The sequence below is a fragment of the Ictidomys tridecemlineatus genome, chromosome 4 (assembly GCF_052094955.1).
Source record: "Ictidomys tridecemlineatus isolate mIctTri1 chromosome 4, mIctTri1.hap1, whole genome shotgun sequence".
Taxonomy (NCBI): domain Eukaryota; kingdom Metazoa; phylum Chordata; class Mammalia; order Rodentia; family Sciuridae; genus Ictidomys; species Ictidomys tridecemlineatus.
The window spans coordinates 12,459,962-12,476,484 of NC_135480.1; the positions used below are offsets into that span (position 1 = coordinate 12,459,962).

The 16,523-nt window shown below is 40.8% G+C and overlaps 1 protein-coding gene across 2 annotated transcripts; it reads right to left on the reverse strand.

The window, feature by feature from the left end:
• Window positions 1–5,812: 5,812 nt before the first annotated feature.
• Ms4a2 (membrane spanning 4-domains A2) lies at window positions 5,813–14,663 on the reverse strand. 2 transcript variants are annotated; one of them, XM_078045003.1, is made up of 7 exons: window positions 14,602–14,663; window positions 13,221–13,344; window positions 12,583–12,717; window positions 10,786–10,842; window positions 9,088–9,132; window positions 8,652–8,750; window positions 5,813–7,719 (listed from the first exon to the last, which is right to left on the reverse strand). In XM_078045003.1, exons 1-7 carry the CDS (start codon window positions 14,661–14,663, stop codon window positions 7,621–7,623), a joined length of 621 nt encoding a protein of 206 aa, XP_077901129.1. In that variant the 3' UTR covers window positions 5,813–7,620. The 2 variants fall into 2 exon arrangements, with proteins under 2 accessions (XP_077901129.1, XP_005331598.1); XM_005331541.4 differs by having other exon boundaries at window positions 9,088–9,243.
• Window positions 14,664–16,523: the final 1,860 nt, after the last annotated feature.

Here is a 16,523-nt window from a genome sequence, read left to right on the forward strand (position 1 = left end):
GAGAAAACAAAATGGAAGATATGAAGATCCTGAGAGGTAAATTGAAAGGAATCCTTTCAGACCCTACCCATGTGACCAATGGGGAAATTCCCAGGTGCCTACAAGGAAAATTTCCAGAGAGAATAGACAAGAGCGTGTACAAGGGGGAGGATCTCTCTGTGCCTAGAAACATGAAGAAATGCCATCCCCCACATTCCCCACGAGCCTATTCTCATGAGCCCAAACAAGATCCGGGTCACCTAGAATATGAGAATGAGACTCAAGGTGTCAGGAAGTCCCTTTCTGAGAAAGAAAGTCTGTCCTCTGGGAAAGGTCTTAACACATGGTGGACGTTCCAATGTTCTGGGTGGGGAGGGCACACATGTAGACGAAAACAGACACAGCCAAGTACAAGTGGTGTTTGTGAAGAGTTGCTATGACGGCACTCATAAAATGGCTAATGCACTAACTTCCCTTCACTTCATGTAACGCTATCAGCAGTGTTTTTCCCTGATATCATAGTCTTAGTTGAAACCATCCTGGAGATACCGACTCCCCTGACAGAAGCCGCCCTTTCTGTCATACAAACAGATGTTTCTGCATAAATGTTCCCCTGATCTCAGGTTCTCCTATCCCCCCAAACCCTGAGCTTCCCTCCCTAGAATTTCTACATCTTGTTCTGTTCTTAATGAGGAAAGTCCCAAGGGCCAGGTGGGTCCACCTGGAAGGTACTGACAGCCTCAGGATGAGCCAGGAGCAGTGTTAAGAGGATTTTCAAATCGACTGTCCTGTCTCTGCCACTGATGTCAAAGGACAAGGTAATGGAGAGACCTGTGGGCAAAGATCTGCTTTTGAATCACTTCATAACACCAAACTGAAAAAGGAGTCAGGAGGTCAAACTAGAATAAAAAATTTTAAAAAATAAAGAAAATAAAAATAGAATGTCTTTGTAGATAGTGTTTTCCTACTTTACTTTTTAAAAATATGCCTTGTGATATTTTGTGGAAAGCTGGGTATTTCACACAGGACTGTAACTACTGCGATTCATATTGCTCATTCTTGGGAATGAGTAGGGTTCTCCTCTGCTAGACCTTTGGGCTGGGCTGGGCATGGAGTCTCTTGTGTTGTAATGAACCCTTCCCATCCCTCTGGTGAGACCTGGAGTGTGTGGTGTAGACTGATGTCACCTCTGTCTTTTGCCTCTTTGGCTTTGGGTCTTCCTTTTCTGCTCTTTGCTGGAGAGACTGTCTGCTCTCCCAGCTTCCCCCTTCTTATTTTTACTCAAAGCTTTTTGGAGTTGAAGAATAGGAGGTGAAGGTCATTCTTGAATTTTCTGGCAGCCCTCCGTCTTGGGAGGTACTGTTAGTCTGGACTCCCCATTTGCCTGTGCCCCTGACAGTCTCCATGACTGTCAGCCCACACTCACCTTTAACAATGTTAGAATTTCAAGTTCAGTCTTCTTTCCATTTTATACAACACCAACAGAGACGTGGGCCAGTCCGTCCTGGGTACTTGGGTCCTGTTTCTTCTTGCAGGAACCTCTCTCTCTGTGTATTTAAGGTCATCTGTGTTCCCTGCAACCTTCATTCTCCCACAGGTTCAAGAATAGCTATTAATTTGTGGGTTCTCCAGCTTCTGTCTCGGGTGGGTGGAAGCCATGTTCTCTGCACCCCTGCCTTGAAACTGGAACTGTACTTGTGGTTTTGATATTTGCAAACCACAAATTGGCCCAAACTGTCATGAATGAACAGAAAATGTCTTTATTTCAATGCTGATACATTTTTCCATTTTTTACTAGTATTTATTGTCTAAGACTATGAAAATTGTAATATTTTCACCATTTTGCAGTCCCACCAGCAATGTATGAGTGCACCTTTTCCCCCACATCCTTCCCAACATTTATTATTGTTTGTATGCATATACTGCCATTCTGACTGGAGTGAGATGATATCTTAGAGTAGTTTAGATTTGCGTTTCTCTAATTGCTAGAGATGTTGAACATTTTTTCATATATTTGTTGATTGACTGCATATCACCTGAGGAGTGTCTTTTCAGTTCCTTGCCCCATTGATTGATTGGGTTATTTTTTTGTGTGTGTGGGGGGTGGAGTTTAGCTTTTTTAATTCTTTATATATCCTAGAGATTAGTGCTCTATCTTAGGTACAAGTGGTAAAATTTGCTCAGAAGAAGCTTTTTAGTTTGAATCCATCCCATTTATTAATTCTTGATTTTAATTCTTGTGCTATAGGAGTCTTATTAAGGAAGTGGGGCCTAATCTGACATGATGGAGATTTGGACTTACTTTTTCTTTTGTTATATGTAGGGTCTCTGGTTTAATTCCTGGGTCCTTAATCCTTGAGTTTTTGTGCATTTTGTTGCATATAGATTTCCAGTTTTCCCAGCACCATTTGTTGAATAGGCTATCTTTTCTCCTTTGTCTAAGATAACTGTAATTTTGTAGGTTAGTCTCTGTGTCCTCCATTCTGCACCGTTGGTCTATCACTCTATTTTGATGCCAGAACCATGCTGTTTTTGTTACTATTGCTCTGTAGTATAGTTTAAGGTCTGGTACAGCGATGCCACCTGCTTTACTCTTCTTGCTAAGGATTGCTTTAGCTATTCTGGGTCTCTTCTTTTTCCAGTTGAATTTCATGACTGCTTTTTCTATTTCTATGAGGAATGTCATTGGGATTTTTATTGGAATTGCATTAAACCTGTATAGTGCTTTTGGTAGCATGGTCATTTGACAATATTAATTCTGCCTATCCAGGAACAAGGGAGATCTTTCCATCTTCTAAGGTCTTGAAGAACTTATATGGAAAGATCTCCCTGGTTCCTAGATAGGCAGAATTACAAAGACATTCTAAAGCAGCAGTGGAAATCAGACTCAGATATGACATAGAAACTGTAACTAATCAGATGGTGAACTAAAAAAGAAAACTATGAAAAATATATTGAAGGATCTAATGGGAAACATAGAAAACATGCAAGATGAGAAAGCTATTGTTAAGCAAAGCTTAGGAAACTAGGAAAAACTCTCCAATGGAAACAATAAAAATGAAAAGTCAGTAACAGATAAATAATGCTATCGACTAACTCATCAAAAGATTGGATGCAGCAGCAGCAGAAAGAATTACATGTGGCTTTAAGGTAGAAATTATCCCAACTGAAACACAAAGAGAAAAAGTAAAACAGTAGGGAAAATAGAGTATCTCTTAGCATTTGTATTGGGAATGTCCCCCAAAGATTCAGGCATCCAAGGCTTGTTCCCAGCTGGTGATGCCACTGGGAGGTGGTGGTAACAGGAGGTGGGGCTTGTTGGAGGAAGCCACTGTGTCACTGGGGGCATGCCCTTGAAGGGTTTATTTACCCCTGACCCTTCTCTTTCTCTATATTTATCTTTCCCTCTTCTTCTTCCTCTTCCTCTCCCTCTCCCTCTGCTCTCTGGCCACCATGAGCTTTGCTGTACCATGTACACTCCACCTTGTACGCCCCAGGATATTAACACCTAAAAGCAGCGGAGCCACCAGAGTGACTAACATAGATATAATGGAATTCCAGGGGAAGAAGAAAGAGAATTGGCCGAATAAATGTTTGAAGAGTTACTGACAAGAATATTCCAGGATAAATGACAGATGCTTACCCACAGATTATAGAAGTTTAAATATCTCATCCTTTAAATATTACCAATCCCACACCACCAAATACTAGGCATGTAACATTCATATTATTAAAAGCAAGTACAAAGAAAACACCTTCAAGGTAGACAGTGGAGAAAAAAAGACACATTATCAAAAAAAGGAGCAAGAATAAGAATTCTTTTCACAATTCAAGCATGCAAGAAAACTGTAGAATGTGACTTTAAAGTGCCCAGAGGAAAACTGTGAATCCTGGATTCTATATTCTGCAAAACTACTCTTCAAAAGTTGAAGAGCATATCTTAAAAGGTCTATCTACGTTAGACCTTTAATAATAACACGTTGCCAGTATGTCTCTATGTGGTAAGAACAGTCGGTTCCAGGATTTTGGAGGGGCATCCTAGCAATGCAAAGACAGAATGGTACCATGCCCCAATTTCATACTCAGCCCCTCTCATGTGATATAATGGGGAAAAACTGCAATGGGGAACTTGAAGACACATATTCTTCAAGACAGTGGGTATCCTCTAGAAAGAAAAAAAAATAACTATACTGAGTTTTCAAGGTACAGCCCTATGAGACTCTCCTCTTCTTGGAGTTAAATTCCTCAGCTTTCTATGGGTCTCCTAAATGAGGATACTGAGAGCACAATCCCAGGCCCTGTGTCAGCTGCTGATTTTCAAATTCAAAATTGAGTTCAAGATCAGAGCTGGTATGGGCTGCGGCCTGGGCAACTTCTGCCTGGAAGGAACACTGGCTGCGATCCTCCCTCCTGAGTCCCCTGCTTTCCTGGCCAAGTCTCTTCACGTTGGCACGTCACTTCACATCTCAATGACTCTGTGGCTCCTATGAAGACATCCAGGAGCACATGGGACTCCGAGGGCTGAATTCCAAGGCCACGCTCTCTACACACTAAAACCCGCCACCCATTTCCTCAGTGTTGTGTTTTGGAGTCTCTTTTGGATTATAAGCTCCTCAGAGGGGGAGATAGATACCATCTTACAGACCTGACCTAACCTTGAGAAGGAGGGCGCATGTCAGCATGTAATAACTGTCTATGAAATGAGTGGCATATTTAGGGAATTTTAGAAGTAAATCTGAGAGATAAAGCCACAGACGTGCTTCTCGGAATGAAGAACCCGTGTGGCAGCCAAAAGAAATAAAATTGTCTTTTAAAAAAAGAGTGTGAAGTTTAAAAAAAGAAGTAAAATCCCCATTAACCAAAAAAAAAAAAAAAAAAAAAAGACAATCAACTGAATGTTGATCGTAGTGTATTGATAACTAGAGAAAGGAAAATAACTATGAGTTTTCTCATGTTTAATTAACACAAACAGAAATCGGGGGCGCATGTGCAGGAATGGATATTAAGGGTGGGGAAGATGCGGGTGGATTCGGCTGAATCTACTGATATGGGCCTCTAAGCAGAGATTCTGCTTTAGAGGTTGTAGCTCAGGAAGAAAGGTGCCAAGTTGTTTTGGTGAAAAGGTGGTTCACCACGAGGAAGTTGGGAACACCCGAACTCCCTGGGGTTAACCTAGAGGAAGGGACTCAATGGCTTAGGGAATCCAGGACTCACACCAGTGCCCCACCTCCGACTCTCAGGCCTTTGGCCCTGGACAAAATTATACCATCAGGCTTCTTGGTTCTGGGGCTTTCAGACTGCGGCTGAGCCACACATTGGCATCTCAGAGCCTCCCTATTGCTGACAGCCTCTTGGAGGCATGGAACTTCTCAGACCCCATAATTATGTGAGCCAGTTCCCCTAATTAATCCCCTCAGATGTCTATCATCTGTCTGTCTGTCTATCTATCTATGTATCTATCATCCCCTATTTATTATCTCTCTAGAGAAACAGGTTCACAAATATACAGCACTTTCCCAGGTTCACATAGCACAGCAAATATAATTGTCAGGATTAACTAATAAAATGTGACGTACGTTCCACTTTCCTTTCAGCCTTATCCCACTCTTTATAAACCAGAGGTGGCTGTTTTCTATCTCTGAAGTTGTTTATAGATCATCTTATCTAAGAAAGGGTTGATAAAGAGTACTCCAGACACTATTCTTTGCCCTTGGCTTCATTCAACTGATTCTTGATTCTTCACTGGTCTCTCAATTTCACAGGCAAGTACAAAGACAAGAAATCAAGTTAGGTAACTTCAATTTATTGTACAATTACTAGCAGTTGAGGCTACATAAGGAGATCATGAGTACGCTAATAATTCATCATACTATGCTTCAATAAGAGGGACGGTGGTTATGGAGCAAAGACTAAAGGCTAGACGAAGAGATGCGTATTAGGGAATCTTTACAGAGAAGTTGTTGAAGTTTAGAATGATCATTGGGGCAATGGCAATGTGAGGAGCCTGCCAGCCGTATGCCCCTGGTGGGTGTGTGGCAAAAGAGACTGACTTCTCAGTGACTCACAGGGCTCCTCCACTTAGGCTTCAGACAGGACTGACTCTTTCCTTCTTTTAGAAATAAAAACAGCAACAAAACCATGTGCCTAGCTTAATTTTTCTTTACTCTCTTCTACTTAGTTCCCCACTTAATGCTTAATACCCCCACACACACCTCACGGCCTCTCTCTCCAAACACCTTTACAAATGTTCCACCCCTCTGCTCTTCACATCCCTAGATGGAATGCCTCTGTGTCTTTTGCATTCATTTATTTTGCTATTTTCTCTGCCCCATCTCTTTGCATACCTGGAGTCTATATGTCACTGTGAACTTCTCCCAAGCTTACATGTTTCCCTTATTCTAAGTGTGAGTTATTTTCTCTTTGGTTCAGTTTTTTCTACATTGGAATACCTGATATCCTCTGTTTCTCAGGCACTTTTTTTTTTTTAACTAATTCTTACGCCTTCTAGATTTTATCCTTATTTTTTCCCTCATATTATAAGCATATGAAGTTTAACTTGGCTTTCCTTCATCTCAGAATAACTCTTAAGAGTATTAACCTAATAACGAACTCCCTTGTAATTAAACTAAACCTCTGTCACCCAATTGTGTTGGACGCCATCAAGCCTTTCCACTGCACTTCCCTCAAGATGAAAGTCTAAACTGAGCTTCACCTCAGCTATCTGTGAGCCTCTTTCAAACCTCATATTTCTGAACTATTATTTTTTCCAAAATGACTAGGTGTTCTCCTTTCATCTTAGACTCAAACACTTGATGTATTAGTCAAACCCTTGCTTGCTTAACTTTATTCTTTAACTTGTTAGTAAGACCTACTAGTTTATTTGGGTAGACCTTTTGCTACTTGTTTTAGGTATGATCACTTCTCTCCATGACCACTCATTTCAATTCACACCTTCGTTATTCTTCCTTCATCACAAATGCCTTACTCAATGTTCTTTCCACTTTCAGGTTTCCTGTTTTTACCTGTCCATCTCACCAGATGCTGGTAGCTGAATAAACTCCCCACTACCTCTTCACCAAACACTGTTGAACTACACTGTATCAGTGAATGAACTGGTGATTCAGGCAATATACTGTTATAAAACTAGTGTTTTTTCAAAAATGTGTTGTCATTGAGGGAGTGTAGTATATTTAGATATAGAAAACTGCATATTATGTAAGTCGTATATGTATATGGGTGTGCATACAGGTGGACAGGTGCATATCATACATAACTATAGCTATAAGGAACTCTAAAAATAACTAAGAACTAAATATCATCAAACTGTCAAAGTTTAGCTCAACTCTCAGTCCAGCCTCCTCTTTTTCCATCTTTGCAGAGTTAAACAGTAAAAGTCTAGGGATTTCATGTTGGCTTCTCAGAGTGATCACTTGGAGATCAAGACACAAAATTTAAAAAGTATCTACAAATGGGGGATGATGGTATTTAGTTGATTGGAAATAATAAAAACAAAATATTGCTATTTGAAGGACAAATCTAACATAAAATGTTAGAAAGACTATGCTGAGAATAGTAATTTTGCCTTTTAAAGGTTTTGGCTTTCTGGACTCTGTAAATCAAAAGGTTCTGGGCATATGACTCTTAGGAACTCGTGGGAGAAGATGTTTCTATTTTTTCTTCCAACTCACTGTAAATTGGTGAATAAATGTTTAATTCTTCATAGAGACGATCATCTGGAATCTGAAAAGGGAAAAATCATTGCAAATCAATCACTAAGAACTGTCCATTTCTAGAAGCCCTATTCTAAAGGCTCACCTCCACTCCTCCTGTCCTCCCAAATCTCCCTTCCCCTCCTCCTCCTCCTCCTCCTCCTCCTCCTCCTCCTCCTTCTTCTCTCCCCTCCTCTTCTGTCCTCTTCCTCCTCTTCTCCTTCTCTTCCTTCTTCTCTCTCTTTCCATTCTAACTATTCCCCCCCTTTCCAGAAAACCACACCACATTGGCTGCCCAACTGGACCCAAAAGAAATCATGTGGGTCAACAACAAGTCTGTGAGATTATTGCCGTGTCTGAGCTCTGGTACACCTCCGTCCTATCTGTCTTTGGGGTAAAGTGATGTTAAAAGGTGGCCAGACTTGAATGCATCAGGAAGGTGGACGCACAGAACGCTTCCTCTGGCAGATTTGATTGTGCGTCAGTATGGCTGATTCCCACCAAAGGTGGAACTGACGGAGGGGTGAGTCAAGCAGTAGTGCAGGTGAAATCATGAATTAGGACATAAAACGTGAGGCTCTGGAGCAGTGAAAGGGGGAAAGTTAAGAAAAAAGAGAAAAAGCAGGGACAACTCTAAGGATTTTCTTCTAGAACAAAAATTAAGACGTGCTGTCTGCACATCCATCTGTCATGCTCAACACATTTGAGGTAGCTAAAATTTCTAAAATTATAAAAATCCTATTTCCCAAGTCCTATTTTATAAGATATTTGCTAGTTCTGAGTGTAAAATGAGATTTAAAACATAATGTTTGAAAACAAAAATCAGTGAAATTTGGAAAAACAATCTGGAAACCCCCACTCCCCCTCACCCCCCCCCAAAAAAAATACTCAGCGCCTATTTTTAAGGGATAAATCAAATTACTTAGCTTGTTGTCCAGGATTTCATGTTAAGCTTCTACGTACCTTATTTCTTTTGAATTCTTCTCCAATCCCATAGATTGTGAGTGACACCGTACTGCACAACCCCAGGATGGTGAGAAACAGCATCATTGCCACAATTTCCTGTTGAACAACAGCCCAAAAGATGGTCATGTGACAGGTGTCCCAAGAGTTCATTCCCTCATAGCAACCCCTCTCTTTCACCTCCCGGGACATAATCATCTCTTGCAAAGTGACACATACGTGGGAAAACCAGGAGGCAGACAGTTTCGACCTTGAGGAATCTGGCCAGGGGTGGGGAGAGGGGCAGGCAGCCTCTCCTTGGACTGCAAGTGCCTGCAGAACATTCCCTCCTGAGACAGAGGTTCCCCCAAAAAGGACTGTGTTCACGGGAAAGGAGAAGAGGTTTCCTGCTAGGATGGGCACCTCGAATCTCAGACTTTTCCCGAGAAATACTTACAGTGGTGAAAGAAGCCACGAAGCAGCCGTCATCCTCATGAAGGTTCTCACACTGGCTGATATAAACCCAGTTGTTGCCCAGGTTGAGGATCAGGATGACAATGCCCACTCCCCCGGCTATGCTGCTGACCGTGTTTGCTCCCAGTCGTCCTCGCACCTGGGGACCGAGAGGCCATTCAATCCTGGGCCTGCACCTGCCAGCACGTTCAACGCACTGACCTGCATTTCAGAGCTGGTTGCGTCCAGTAAACTCTGCTTGGTTCAAAGTCTCAGTTAAAGTGGGAAATCTTAGAAATGTCACCATTGCTTAATAAGCAGCTATTACTTTCTTGCTGGCACTGCCTTCAACAGGAGCAGCACAAGGGGTAGGGATGGAGCTCAGTGGTGGAGCACAAGGCCCAGCCGGGTTCAATCCTCAGCACAACAAATAAAGAAACACGAAGGCATGAAGGCACATGGCCTATCCTCAAAGAGTCCCCTTAATTAGAAGCTAATTATCTATTTGATCATATGACTATGCTTAAATATTTATAATATATAGTATGTAGGACTTAAAAAAAAACAACCAATGTCAAGGCAATTAGACTTCCCTGTATGTTTCCAATCATTATATCCAATGTTTGTTACAAAAAGCTTTCCAACACAAAATAGACTGGGAAAAAAAAAATCACATAGCCACACTCACTATAAGACTGTAGCTGAATAAGCACCAAAAAAAAAAAAAAACCAAATAACTCAATCAATAAATGGGCCAAGGACCTGAACAGTCACTTCTCAGAAAAGGATATGCAATCAATCAATAAATCTATGAAACAATGTTCATCATCACTAGCAATTAGAGAAATGCAAATCAAAACTTCGCTAAGATTTCATCTCACTCCAGTGAGAATGGCAGTTATTATGCATAAAAACAACAACAAGTGTTGGTGAGGATATGGGGGGAAAGGCACACTCATACATTGCTGGTGGGGCTGCAAATTTGTACAGCCAATATGGAAAGCAGTATGGAGATTTCTTGAAAAACTGGGAATGGAACCACCATTTGACCCAGCTATCCCTCTCTTTGGTCTATAGTCAGGATTTTAAAACAACATACTACAGGGACACAGCCACATCAATGTTTATAGCAGCACAATTTACAGTAGCTAAACTGTAGAACCAATCTAGATGCCCTTCAGTAGATGAATGGATTTTAAAAATGTGGCATATATACACAATGGAATATTAATAATAAAAGGGAATAAAATCATGGATGGAGTTGGAGAAGATAATGCTAAGTGAAGTTAACCAATCTCAAAAAAACAAATGCAGAATGTTTTCTCTGATATAAGAAGGCTAATTCATAGTGGGGTAGACAAGGGGAGCATGGGAGGAATAGACAGACTATAGATAGGGTAGGGATGGGGGTAGGGAAGGGAGGGGCAGGGGGTTAGCAAGGATGGTGGAATGTGATGTATATCATTATCCAAAAAGTACATGTATGAGACACGAATTGGTGTGAACATAATTTATATACAACCAGAGATATGAAAATTGTGCTGTATATGTGTAACAAGAATCGTAATGTTGTCATTTATTTTTTAAAAAATCAATTAAAAATTTTTTAAAGACTGCAGCTGAAGATGTATCTCCCTCAAGATCCTACAATTCCATTTTTCTTATCTTCCCAGGGATTAATAAAGACAGGGTTGCAACTCACCAGATGAATTCCATTTTTCTTTTCAGACATAATTGATAAGAGTCCAGAGATAGCAAACTGTCCAAAAGGAAAAGGCAAATAAAAACATGAGTCTCTGCTCTCTACACTGTCCCTTTCCTCCCATCTCTAAAGTAAAGTCTTGAGTACTCTATAAAGCTACCTCTTCATGTTCCACTTGAGACCAATATTTCTTTATTCTTATTTCCTATAAAGTGCTTCTCAAAGTTAAACATGTATATGAATCCTGTGTGTCTTGGCATAATATAGGTTCCTATTTGTTAGGTCTCTGGTGCAGCCTGAGACTCTTCATTTTTACCTGGCTTCCAGGTAAGGTTGACTTTGACAGTTCATGGGTCACTCTTAGAGCAGCAGCAATCTGATGCATGAGAGCTGTTATAAACACGATCCTCATTTTATTGCAATTTTTGTGTGTGTACATTCTCTGTGTTGCACTGACAGCTCCCATGCATCTGTGGCACCTCTGGCTCCAGAGTCTGGTGTGCATCCACCAGGCTCATAATGACTATGAAATGTGCATGAGGAAAGGATTGGCAAAAACATAAACGGAGAGCACAAATTCAAGACAGTCTCTAGAAGCTCTCAGATTGTCTATGGGTTGGCCGGAACTTAATGAGCTAAATGTTTGCAATGCAAAGACAGTAGAGAGAAATTTCAAATAATATATGGGAGAGGTTCAAGGTGATTCTTGAACAAGGATCTGAGTACTGTGGATTAGCAGAGTGTCAAGCCAATGTGATATTTTTTAGGGTTAACATATATCCTTATGAACATACCAACACATTCTGGTGTTGATGCCAAAAAAACCATAAATAATTGCACAATAATTATGTGAAGTGAAGGAAGATAGAAAAGAGAACATACTGTATGATTTCAGTTACATAAAACGCTAGAAGGTGCCAATTTAGTTACAGGTATAGAAAGATCAGTGAGTCCTTGAGGGAGGGTGGAGAGAGAATAAAGGCAGGCAGGGAGGGGTTCTAGAGAAGCCCAAGGAAACTTTTGGAAATGATAGATGTGCTCATTATATTCATGTGCTGACATTTTTTTAAAGTGCTGACATTTTAATGTGTATCTATGAGTCAAACATCAAATTCTAAATATGTTCAATCTATTGTTCATCAATTATACCTGGATCAATTTATATATCCTTGTGATCTCATCCAACCACCCATTTTATGGACAATCTACTGATTAAAAGAAATACAATGATAAAGTGCCCAAAAGGATTCCTAGGGCGTAGTAGAAGTTCATCAGATACCTGCTAATCTTCTTACTCTTCCGCAATCTCCCCCCCCCACCCACCACCACCTTCATAAAGATAACTTTTTACATTATTTTTTAAATGGACAGATAAGATTATATGTAGCCATTGTAATATCTTATTGATGAATAGTGTTAGGGGTATTTTCCAGGAATTGAATTTTGGAAGTTTGGGTTCAATTTCTATTAACTAAAAGTCCCTGGACAAAGTTATTTAACTTTTATTAGGTTCTGATCTGATAAAAGTATGTTAAAGGTTTAGAACACAGTTAAATGTAATAAGGTTCCTTTATTGTCATAGTTAGTGAGCACTATACGAAAAAGTGCTTTGAAAACTGCAAATACATGTATCTATAGTGCACATACATGTGAATAATTATATTATATTAATAATGCAGATAAGTAAGTAGTTATAAAGAAAATAAAATCTGTTCAATTGTTATTTAATAATTGTTATTTAATTTAATTGTCATTTTAAAATAGTTATTTCAGTAACAATTATAAATAGATACTCACAAGTACTGCTCCCCAAAATGGGTAGCCTGCTTTAATTGATGAAAATATTTCTTCATCAAAGTCTGACATTTCAAGCACAGAGCAGACAATTATTCCACAACAAAGGCATATGGCACCAATCAGAATCTGTGTTACCTAGAGAAAAATGAAGTTTTATGAAGTTGGAAGATATTTTCCCAGAATTGGATTCATGTTCTTGTAATTAGATCAAATATGGGAAATTGCTTTGGAATCTTAGATGGTCCTGAGAGGGAGTCCCAAATGCGAGATTCTTCAGTCATCCCCTGGCCACTGTAAGAGCTGAACTCATAGAAGAGCAGCCTACAGTGTGAATGGCCAAAGCATGTTTCATATCTTTATTGATGGTGGACATCAGCAATTATTCTTTCCAAGTAAGGACAGCGGTTATAATAGTGAATCCTTCATGCCTATCGGTCATTCTCGTCCCCCTAATTTAAAGTCCTCATGAGGGAATGCTTCTGTCCTCCAAGAGGGCCCAACTAGCTCCAACTCTTCATCTACCAGAATTTCTTAGAAGACCTCTCACTCCTCATGAACCCCAGTGAGAAATCATTCGATGGAACCAAATTCCCTTTCCTAGAGCCAAACCTTACTCCTGCTGAGACGTCTCCACTCACCCCCAGGAACTGCAGCTCTCTCTTCAAAAATGTCAGCCATGTCTTTGGTGGTGGGGGTGCGGTCGGTGTCCCCAGCTGGGGAAGGTCACCAGGAGACACTTCCAAGACCTCGATTTCGGGCGCACTGTGAAATTTAACAGAACTTCGGTCGTCAGGAAATTCTCTAACTCCCTGTACAAAGTCTTTCACTGACAGAAAGCAGAGTTTCATTTATGTGCTTTTCAAAACAACCCTACGATTGAAAATTTTTAAAATTTTGTCATTTAGTATTTAATTTTAACTACTTTTGTTTAACTTTTTATTTATATATGACAGCAGAATGCATTACAATTCTTATTACCTATATAGAGCACAATTTTTCACATCTCTGGTTGTATACATAGTATATTCACACCAATCTTCACTGTAATGATTAAAACATGAAGGCTCAGATGATCCAAGTACCTGATCAAGAAAACTTAAACATTATCTGCATGATCAGATGAAATAATATAGGACAAAAACCATGCCAAGTAGTTTCCTTCTTAATCCAGGTTTACTATTAAACTCTTTCCCATTTATCTATGTTTATAAGTAAAACTGAAAACAATCAAACACATATGTTTACTTTGCATTCCATAGTCCTTGTACCATAGAAATGCACCTGAATGGTTTGTTTTTGTTTTGTTTTGTTTTGTTGTTGTTGTTGTTTCGTTCATGACATACAAAAAAACTTCCTGTGCACTGAGGACAGTAAAGATAGTGGCTTTGACTGGGCACGATGGCAAAACACCTGTAATTCCAGCAGCTCTGGAGGCTGAGGCAAGAGGATCCCCAAGTTCAAAGACAGCTTCAGCAAAAGTGAGGCACTAAGCAACTCAGTGAGACCCTGTCTCTAAATAAAATACAAAATAGGGCTAAGAATGTGGTTCCATGGTTAAGTACCCCTGAGTTCAATCCCTGGTACAAAAAAAAAATGGCTTTGAAGGGTTTATTGGAACTCTATCCCTATTTTCCTCTTCAGAGCAGGACATCACAGTTGGAGGTTCACAAAGGCCAACCAAAGAGGAGGTCATTTTGTAAATCTGCTGTCCCCAGCACATGTCAGGCACAGAGGCAAGAGATCTACATAAGTCGTCAAACTCTCCTGTCCTATACCCAAACCATGAGGCTCTTGTGTTAGAAAACCAACTCGTCCCTTCCAATTCACAAGCTGAGCGAAAACCCACCCATCAGAAAAGAAGCCCTGGAAAAGTAAAGCAAACAGTGTCCCTAAACCCAGTGTGTCAATCAAACTAGGTGAATCCATGCATGAGCCCAGAAAATAGCTTCCATCTGCCGGCACAGTGACCTTCTCTCACCCAATGAGTGATACCAGAAAGGAATAATAACCTTTGCTTACCTGGAAGGCCCCTGTGGGTTTGGAAGAGCCAGATCTGCTCTGCTCGTATTTTCTGGGTCCATTTTTTCATGAACTAAGCTTCCCAGGAAACGATCAAACACATATGTGCGTTGTCACATGGAGGCAGGGTGGACTTCCTCTGACTCGTGGCCTTGAGAGGCAGTTAAAACAGCTCAGCTCCAAACACCGATGACTATCTCCAGCCCCAGCCATTTGTCAAACAGATAAGTTTCCCGGCTGATCATGACCCATGGGGTGGGTCTTCTTAGAATGGAAAGAAACTTGAAAATTCTGGTGAGGAAGAAATAAACAAAGTGAGGAAATTTGACATTTCTGGATCAGAATTCTCCTAGGATTTATAGAACCTAAAAAGGAAATATTTTAGTGGGAGTTGAGAAGGTGCAAGAGAATTGTAGAACAGAAAGAGGCGTGGCTCTTGGGGGGGAGTTTTCTCCAGCTGTGTCTCTGTCGGAAGTCCTCTAGTTACACCTTCGAAAAGGCCGTCTTCCCTGTGTAGTGCACACTCGGTTTCATGTGCAGGTTCAAGGCCTGAGCCGTGTGTGCGTCTGAATCTTCAGATCTGTCTCTCTAACTTCACTGTCTGCTCTGTGTCTCTCTTCTTGTCTTTTGGACCGTGTTTATATAATTGTCCGCAGCAGGTAGTCTTGGAAACCACCTGCTGGACAGGTGGAGTTCTAACTCCTGTGACCCATGCTTAGTTGTCACACTGAAGACTCCTCGGCCTCCTAAACCATTAGACTGTGCTGTTCAGAGCTTTGCCATGGTGAGACGGTGCCAATGGAAACTCTGGGATAAATGAACTTGATTTAAAAGTCCCGTGAGCCAGTCTAAATAGTGTGGGACTAAGCCACATGCCGACATTAGGAGGGTAGAGCCAAACCAACGCACTCATTCTATACTAGACCTAGCCACACCAGAGAAGACGGCGTAGGGGGAGTTCACAAAAGGTCTGTATTTCTTATATTTCAGGTTAATTATAGGCATAACCTTGAGTGGCTTTTAATACACTGCAAGAGACTACCCATGACATCCCGATCACCTGTGCTGTTCTGCTGGGGTGTGGCAAAACTTCTCAAGGAAACGAAGATATTTGCATGAACAGACTCTAAAGGACATATTGGCACCTCTTTCCTAACAACATATTATTGACCCAGGGGCCATCTTTCCACCATGTTGGCAGGAATGGGTGGACCTAACAAATAGGCTACTTGAATGAAGAAATAAACCTTATTCATTTATACATTTATCCAAAAAGACTGTGCTCCATGCCAGGCACTGATGTTATCACTGAGCAGCACATAGGCAGGCCGTGGCTCCAGCCCCATCTAACCCACAATCTAGCAGAGGAGAACAAAGATAAGTGATGTAATATGACCCAATAGGTCAGAGGGTAGGGACTGTTGGAACAGGGAGGAGGGTATAAGAGTTCTGTCTGATGGGGAGATGGAGATCCAGGGAAGGAATTCCCAGGGAATTCCTCAAGCTCAGACTTACACTGAAAGACTCAGGAGTTTCATTTGCTTGCCTACCCTCAGTGAAATTACCACATCTGTTGGGGAAAGTCCTGAAATTGGTAATTTATGGTGTCTCCTATTTATGCGCTACAAATAATCAGGAATCAGATTTGAGGGGTGGAAACAAATTGAGAATGGTCTTTGTGTTGGGACACGATGCTACTCTGAGAATTTTCAACAGAACCTTGAAAAATGTGAACCAGAAGCTGATAGGTAACTTAGGACCTCCCAGTTGTTTCATATCCCAATTTTATCAGCACCTCCATCTTGTCCCTGGGATGCCCATCACCTTCTGTGCCCACACATTGGATTCCCAAAGCTATGGTCTTTCACCTTTCTGAGCAGTGAATATTGAAACACAGAACAAAAATGACTTTTCTTTTTCTT

What these genes read in the sequence shown, in the direction of transcription:
- Ms4a2 (XM_005331541.4), bottom strand. Translation starts at nt 14,663, where the DNA reads ATGGACCCAGAAAATACGAGCAGAGCAGATCTGGCTCTTCCAAACCCA. An exon ending in GAGAGCTGCAGTTCCTGGGG is followed by an intron (nt 12,718 to 13,220) that starts GTGAGTGGAGAC and finishes ATTTTTCTCTAG; the next exon opens with GTAACACAGATTCTGATTGG. An exon ending in AAGAATTCAAAAGAAATAAG is followed by an intron (nt 7,720 to 8,651) that starts GTACGTAGAAGC and finishes TTCCCTTTTCAG; the next exon opens with ATTCCAGATGATCGTCTCTA.